An 8,925-nucleotide genomic window follows, 5' to 3' on the forward strand; every position below is an offset into this window, starting at 1 on the left:
TCTCGCTCGTTGCCTACAGGTGGCCTCAATAGCTGCCGAAATGCAACAGGAAACGAACGCAATTTCAGGGAATAGTTAAAGGGACTGTAATGATGTCTGTTTAATCATTGGGACAATTGTTGTGAAGCCTGCCGTTATAAAGAAAAAAACTTTAAGGTAGTAACATTTTCCTCGCACAGTCGTTTCTTTGTGTCCCTTTTCTTTAGATAACACTGAAGAGTTAGTTAATGATAATAATGCCAGTTCTCGTGTGTGGTGTGTGGGTTCTGGTAAAAAAACGTTTCATCCATGCCCTTTATATAGAGAAAGATCCCGAGAAGGGGGCGTGTACTGATACATCAGAATCAGTTCCCGCATGGGTCTCTGCATCTACTACTTTGGCTCCTTGATAATGACGTAAGATTGATATGGGAACCCCTTCAACGCAGAGAGCCCAATTTGGGCAAAACCAAGGCGGTGTGGGGCGAAGGTAGTGGTTTTAACTTTGAGCCCTGTTGCGTGCTTGTGCAAGAGCTTATATCAAGTATTTGTAGAACCACTGTCACAATTCAAATTCACAGCTGGCTGGTTTCTCTGCCTCTGCTGTCATTTATTTATTTTTTTCTTATCTTTTCTTTTTTCCCCATTTTTATTGCTTTAGTCATTCGTTCATTCAGGCATGGGGACATATAGACAGGCAGAAATTCTACATTAGTTGTACAATCTTTCCAACTGTCATGAAGGCATGATATACTACAGTGGACACTATGGTTAGTTCACAGGTAAAGGTACTGGTAGGAGGTTGTTATCTCACGATGTTACATCCACCGTGTCTACCCACCCCTCCAACCACACATTTACACAGAAGGAAAATAAACAACAACCACGATAAAGAAAACAAGTGATTCTATTGCACGACTTTACCCCCACACAGCATGATTGGCTGCAGCTTGCTGCATATATTTAACAGTTAACCACAATGAAGGGTAAGGGTCACGATGAAAGCCTATTCCTAACCACAAGCGGCATACTTAGCTAAATAGAATAGAAAGCCCTGCTCTGCTGCATATGAAGTGAACTCCAAAGATCAGCGGTGCATGTAAGTGATAGTAGTAGACTACTCTGTCCCTGGAGCTTCTCTTTGTTATGGCCATAATGTCTGTAGTAAGCTGTGATTAATAGTTCTCCATGTGTATCCTTTTGTGATTTAAATTGAAGTGTAAAGCTCAGTGTGATGAACAATATAAGAGTTATATTTTGTCTTTTGCACATTTTAAGTCAGATTTTGTTAACAAATGTTACCAAACTACAATTTGTCATAATGAGATGTGTCTTTTAGTTGCAAGATGGTCACAGATGGTTTGAGATTGTCTCAAGTATAAGTGTATGGATCATCATTTGATAAATATAACTGAGAACATGTGAGGTTCCCTTGTGTCATCTACTGCATATTTAGAGCACACAGAGAACACTGATGAAGAGGAACAGAACACTTTATCTGAATTACTGTGAAATATGAGGGCAAATGTGTTCTTACACAACCAGGGGCTCAAAGCATGCATGTGTGCATTAAAGAAACATATGTTCACAAAATGAAGGACACTTGTCTGGTTTTACAGTTTCTCCTTCTTTTTGTTCCTGTATATTTTTAAACCAAGAAAATCAAGGTCTTTACTTTATTCCCTGAAAGAATGACAATCTGTTGCTTGGCAACTCTCCCACACAAATACAGGACAAGATGGAAGAAGCCTCACAAAGGTCCTGTCTATTTTTCTCACACTGTCAGTTTGCTGGCTCTTATTTGAACAAATATTTGTATCCCATTTGGTTCAACGATTACATATCCAAAGGTTTACTGTTTTTGTCATACTGACATGTCATAGACATTGACCATCCCTCCAACTCCAAGCAAAACATGGTCAGCTGTGGTGCATGTCGCTTCTGCTAAATTAGCTGTCCTTTTGACAACTTGATGAAGATGTCTGTATGTGTTTGGCAAATGTATATGTTTAAGCACTCATATGTTTTTGAGTGTGTAAAAAATTATATATATATATATATATATATATATATATATATATATATATATATATATATATATATATATATATATTAATGTGTGTGTGTGTGTCTGAAAGTTTAAATCACAGTACCAGTGATTAGCTGAGCAGAGAAAATGTATCCACATTTCCTTCCTCTTACCAGCTTTTTGCTGAGAGCTCATCTACACTGCAACTGTGTCTCTTTATTCTTCTTTGTTGTTTGGATTATTTTTAGAATTTGGCTCAAAACTCACTGTTTTTTGTTTTTGTAATGGAACTTTTAAGCAGACCAAAATCAATATATAGAGAGTATAAATCCACTGCATTAAAAGAAATTGTTAAATGAAATTCAGTGGTGCAAGAGAAGCATTCATTTGTCAATTAAACTATTAGCTGTTCCTTCCATGCCCTTATCCAGAGTTGATATGTCATTTTATACAGAGGTTAAGTCTTCCTGTTTGTGCTCCATATATGTTTCTGTGCCCACATTATTTTGACTCCTACATCACTAATATTGTTCTTTTCTTTGCTAGGCTCCATTAAGATCATTACTGGTCAAATAGCAGTTATGTTTGACCTTATGAACAATAGTGAACATATAATGAGACAAATTGAGGAAAATAGAAGGCCAGAGGCAGGAAACAGTGACCACAGTGAGAAGCCGTACATCAAAAAAGTTGCTTGACGTGCATCAGGAGATGTGGAAGACAGTCAACAAAAAGTTTTGATGGACCCTTAGTAGACTTGGCCCTGGGAGGAGAACTCTGCAGAGCAGGAGCTGCTGCCCCAACCACCGGAGCTCCTGCTGAGGTGTTTTTGTTTACTATGTGGGTGGTGCGGCCATCTGCTGAAGACAAAATGGCGGGCAATGTGCTCCCTCAGCTGCTGACTGATGCAGCGTCTCCAATCACACAACATGAGTAATGTCCTTAACACATCATCTTTGCACCTGCAGAAAACTGCATGGGTTCATAGTACGAAGCCTTTCACCATCTAAGCCAACACTACTAAGTGGCACCGTCAAATGAAACTGGCTAGGCTGTAGTCGAACCTACTGCAAAGATGGCTTTGCTTTCTCAGAGGTTGGATGCACAGTTACAACTTCATCTTAAATATAAATGTGTGGTTGCTGGGAGCCAGCCAATATGTCTTTCTGTAGGGAAAATGGTAGTGGAATTCTACAGGGCAGCTTGCCTTTGAGAGAATGAACAGGACTGTCCTATCAAATTTCTATGGTGACAAAGTGAGTTAAGATTCTTATAGGCAAGGACACAAATTGAGGTTAAAACCAATTAGCAGCACAATAACAAATATTATGTATCCAATCTTAAAACATGTCTTTTTCTTCCTTCTCACCCATTTATTTCAGTTTTGGTTTTGATAGTGTTCCCTTGAAGCTGATGCTTGACTTTTTGTGCAGCCATGGCAACAGAACTGTCGTATCTTAGTAACAAAATTCATTCATTGTGAGAACTGTGAAGAGAGATTCTTTTCAATGACACAGCATGAATCCTGTGCACAAATATTAGCAATATTTAACCGTTTTTAATGGCTGAACATAAGTTGGCATTCAAACAATGCAATGTTATTGAGGCAGAAGATATATGGGTTCTTAAGGATCAGACACTTGTGCTGTTTGCATGTTTACATAACCTGAAGAGTACAGGGTTTATATAACCACTGCCCCCTCACTCTGGCCAGGCCTGCACTACGACAGGTCTGCACATTACTACACCATGTGTTCTGAGAAAAGGATGGTGCAAATTTGTTCGACAAATTCAAAAGAACTCATTTGAAAAGTCAGAGAAATATTTCTTAAACATTTGCAGCCATTTTCTTTAGTCATGCCATTTCATTGCAGTCCCTCATGGACAGGTACCAGAGGTTCTTAGATCTGTTGATTAGTTCCTTCATGACTGTCAGTGGTAATTTGTTAAAAACGTGAATGTGACGTGTATTTGGAGGGGGTGGAGAGGAAATTACTGCATTGCTGACCTATCTCAACACTACCTCTCTATTCCCACATAAATTGAGTGAGAGTCTTTTAAGCTGGTTTAAAAAATGGTGGCTTTAAATAGGGCTTTATTAAATTTGGAATCAAATGGGACATTCCCTTGGTTTATGCAATTCTGGTTGTTTGTTTATTATTCTGGTTGTTGTTTTAAATGACAAATAACAACAAATGTTCTCACATCTTAAACTGACTGTGCTTATGTAATTATCATTACACTAAAACAAACTGGGTTCAAACTAGCCTCCGCTAACATGTTTTGTCGAATATTGGCTTCTACTATTGCTAACTGTTGCAAATATATTTGAATTATTATAAATTGCTCAGTATATAACGTATAGATAATCGATGCTTTAAAGGACAAATCTCAGTCAAAAATGTTGAAAGAGGATTTAAGGAGACAGAGAAGGGCAAATAAGGATAAGGGAAGGGCAAATGAGGAGACTCTGAAAAGCTCTGAAGGTTTATTTTACCCTGTAAGTCACATGTCCAATAGGCTGTCACAGCCAGGGCTTCACTCTACACTACGTCCCACCTACTCCCATCTGCTGCTCTACCCACCAGCCCCATGTGCCAGCACCAGCCATGAATGAGCTCATCTGCTCCCTGCTAGAAATCCACAGGGCAGAACGTAACCAATACTATAACATTACACACACACACACACACACACACACACACACACACACACACACAGCTGCATACATACAGCATACATTCAAACACACATAGGATAAAGGGACAAAGTCATTCAAAACCTTTGTCCTTCTTTCTTAAGCATGGATATCTTCAAATCACTCTGTAATACAAATTATTATTCAAATTCAATTAGTCATCATTTAACTGATTTTTTTTTACATTGTGAGCATATAGTTTAAAATAGCAAATAAATGGATAAATAATATCATAAACTGTAAAGATTTCTGTAACCTAAAGTTTGAACTTTTCAGCCATGCTACTACACTGATGAAAGATGTTTCATCTCACACATATCTCTCACAGGTTGTGTTTGTGTTACACTGTCACCCTGTGGAGGCATCTGATTAATGCAGTCAGTATATTTGCTCCCTCTATATGCACAAAGGTAGACCACACTGACAAAGTATTTTGCTTTTGTATAAACACATGGATCATGGAGAGTGGCCCTCAGTGTCTTTGGTAGGCTGGTTTATTTACCCAGCCCTTTCCTCTACATCAGCATGCAGAGGATGCAGCATGCAACTAGACATGATAGACATTATCTCTAGATAATACTTTCTTCTCATTAGAAAAAAATGGTATTCACTGTATTGTCATTAGAACAAAACAGCTCATTTTTCCTTTGGCATTACTGATAAAACATCATGTAGAAAACTAAGATGCACTGATCTCCTTGGAATGATTACATTAAAAGATATTTAATATGCATTACAAATTTTAGTGATACTGCAGTGAAAGACTCACTGATATATTCACCAAAATCCACATCAAAAAATTCTCTTTAGACTTCTTCCAAAATATTAGCAACATATAGAAATCTGCAGAGTAAAATAATTTGATCCAAGTTAAATCTGATACAGAGTTAAAATGACTCTCATGGAGTTCATTTTGAATGAGTTTATAGAACACCTGAGTTTTATTGTGTGCAAATGTACTGAATGTGTGAATCTGTAGTGAGAAAGTGGGAGAAATAAATGTCCCAATGAGTTATCACCTTTCCAGAATAAGTCCACACTCACAGGCTAAAGTAAGTTACACGAGGGAGGGAAATATTTCACAGCTTTGCTAGTACATAAAACTCAGGACCAGTTTCTCTCAACAAAGCCCCATAAATTATCTCCACTACTTCCCTGGCCCTGCGTGCTAGAAGGTGTAATGCTCCACATGGATAGAGAGGCGCAAGACAGAGCTTCTCTGGTAGTTCAGGAGGGGGCATCATCTCCAGGTCCAGGACGTACTCTTTAGGTCCCATCACTGCCTGGGCCAACACCAGCATGGCACTGACATTGTCGATTTACTGTGAAAACAAACAGATATCAGTTCATCTGTCTTGTGGCCACTATGTATATGAAAGAGTAAACCCAGGTTCTGTGTAGAATGAGATTATCAGTGACCTTGGCACGCACTCGAATGTAGAACTTGTCACCATCATCCCCAGAGCGGATGTGGAAGGTGTTATAGGCTCCAGGATACACACTGGTGGCTTGGATGTGGAAGATATAAGAGGACACTGACCACTCAGAAGTGATACTAATGTAGCGATATACCATGGAGAAGGGCAGATCTTGACACTCTGGCTTTACTGCCGGGCACACACAGTGACTGGAGGGAGAGAGAGAGAGAGAGAGAGAGAGAGAGAAAGAGAGAAAGAGAGAGAGAGAGAGAAAGAGAATGTAAGGAACGAACATCTTTTTAAAATGTTTTGTCTGGTCACACATACAAATGGAAGGCTTCCAGTGTGGTCTCTGACCTCATTTTGGCTGAGTTTAAATTGAGAAAAAAATAACTCAAGGCCTGTAGTAAGTAAATGTTAAATTTGTGTGTGTATGTGTGTACTGTATATGCCACTCGCTTCTCTGAGACTTGGATGTAGGGGTTCTGGCAACGAATGGACTGCACACAATGGTATCCTCCATGGAGGTTCACACATTTCTGTCTGTCCACACACTGGTGACTGCCTGACTCACACTCATTCATATCTACATACAGACAGCACAGTCACAAAAAAGACAATGAAGTGCTAATGCGGGGAATCTGGCCGATTACATAAGCAAGGATGAGGGGTACCTTTGCTCTTTTTTTTTTGTCTGAATGAGTCACCATTTCCAGTGACAAAAATGGGCATTACAGCCATGAGGTGGAAGGGGACTATTTTTTCCAGGACTAAGGGCAGTAGTTTTGATCTGATATGCAGAAATGAAGCCTTACCCTGACAGAGCCTTGCACCCTTGAGCTGGTAGCCCTGTGGACACCCTTGCACTCATCTGTGGCACTCATCTGTGTCTGCCATGAAAGAGGTAGAATGGAAATAGATAATGAAAGATATGGACATACTGAACAGTAGCGGAAGAGAAAAATAAACTCCAAAATCCACACAGATGTTGTATGTGCTTGCATGCTGGTTTGGACATTCATGTTTAAAGACATCAAGTCACTGAAGAAGTTAGTCACTAAGAGCTGAAGTAACACTTACCATTGCATGAGAATCCACCAGGGCCAAGGTCATAGCCCTGCTCACAGCGACACAGGAATGTCCCATAAGTGTTATAGCACTGCTGTTGGCATTGGGCTCCCATATCAAACTCATTCACATCTGGACAGACAGAGACAGACCTGTCACTCTTTCCAATAATTCCACACCGGAAAAATGTGGTTTTTGATAGTTTTCACAGCAGCAGGAGCAGTCAAAACTTTGAGAATCCTCAAATCTTAGTGTAGACAATGGCTCTGAAATATCTATTGTTTCTAGTGGATGACACTGGGATGAGGGGGTTCTAACTCACCCACACAGGAGCAGTTGTTCCCTGCCAGCTGGAAGCCTGGCTCACACTTGCAGGAGAAAGATTCAGGCACATTGACACAGCGGTGTTGACAGTAACGATACCTGCACTCATCGATGTCTACCAGGAAGGTGGAGGGTTAGCACACAGACACATAGTGACACAAAGTTACTGTAAATGAAAAAAAGCTGGGGATAGGACAAAAGCCATCTGTCTCACCCACACACTCCAGACCAAACTTGCTGTAACCATCAGGGCACTGGCAGGTATAGGTGCTCAGTGTGTTCAAGCAATGCTGACTTGGCTGACAATCATGCATTTCCAATTTACACTGACCTGGCCAAGTTTGTTTTTGCTTCTATCTATCTATCTATCTATCTATCTATCTATCTATCTATCTATCTATCTATCTATCTATCTATCTATCTATCTATCTATCTATCTATCTATCTATCTATCTATCTATCTATCTATCTATCTATCCATCTATCCATCTATCTATCTATCTATCTATCTATCTATCTATCTATCTATCTATCTATCTATCTATCTATCTATGCAACCCTCCCCCTGAGCCTCATAGTCAACAGCACAGAGACTGAATAGTTCACTGGATTCCACAGGCAGATTGGACTGTGACTGGCCAGGCAGTTCGGGGGCAGTGATGACTGAGGTAGACACAGGTAACCTCCATAATGGTTAAAGCATTTCATCTTGGAAATCATCTCACACTCATTTATGTCTGAGGGCAGAGGGATGAGGGAGAGAATAGTTTTAGCTTCCACAGTGGACTCCCTGTCAGACTTGAAACAGACACTAGGAAGAGTGACCGGCAAGGTCAGGAAGTCTGTGTGAGTTGCATTTCACCATCTCATAATAATTAGCCTTAGTAACGTATCAATTTATCACATTGCCTTTCTCACACTCTCTCTCTCATGACCTGCCACCCACCTTTACAGCATTGAGTTTGTGTATCCCACTCATAGCCATCTGTGCACTCCTGACAAAGAGAAAGATATGGACACACATTTTGACAAACTGTCTGCAACTTGAGACATACTGTGTTTGCAATGATTAACAGTTACACTGAAACAGCTAGGTTGCCAAGAACTACTTATCTGGCCTTGTCACATGACTGACATGACTAACAAGGCCCAAAATGTCACAAGAGAAGAAAACCATACAAACTCCAGACCAATATGTGGAAAGCTGTGCACATGAAAAAAAAAAGAGACTGAAATGAAAAATAAATGAAATGGGAAGAAAGAAGTAATAACAAAGAAAATCGTTAAGATGAAAAGAATGCTGTACGTCTGCTGATTACCGTGTAAGTGTTGCTTTCAGTGGGTGACTGACCCTCAGAAGCAGAAAGGAGCAGCAGACCTGCACACAGTAATATACACGCAGCCTTCAT

General features: G+C 39.9%; 1 protein-coding gene across 1 annotated transcript; it reads right to left on the bottom strand.

The window, feature by feature from the left end:
• Positions 1–5,874: 5,874 nt before the first annotated feature.
• LOC113575126 (EGF-containing fibulin-like extracellular matrix protein 2) lies at positions 5,875–8,925 on the bottom strand. Its single transcript, XM_081719021.1, is given in 12 exon segments — positions 5,875–5,944; positions 5,946–6,028; positions 6,138–6,333; positions 6,584–6,710; positions 6,940–6,990; positions 7,205–7,324; positions 7,515–7,631; positions 7,731–7,850; positions 8,063–8,182; positions 8,185–8,253; positions 8,463–8,511; positions 8,836–8,925. Coding segments are annotated over 12 exon segments (1,212 nt in total).

The sequence above is a fragment of the Electrophorus electricus genome, chromosome 8 (genome assembly GCF_041902795.1).
Source record: "Electrophorus electricus isolate QZ-2024a chromosome 8, ASM4190279v1, whole genome shotgun sequence".
NCBI lineage: Eukaryota > Metazoa > Chordata > Actinopteri > Gymnotiformes > Gymnotidae > Electrophorus > Electrophorus electricus.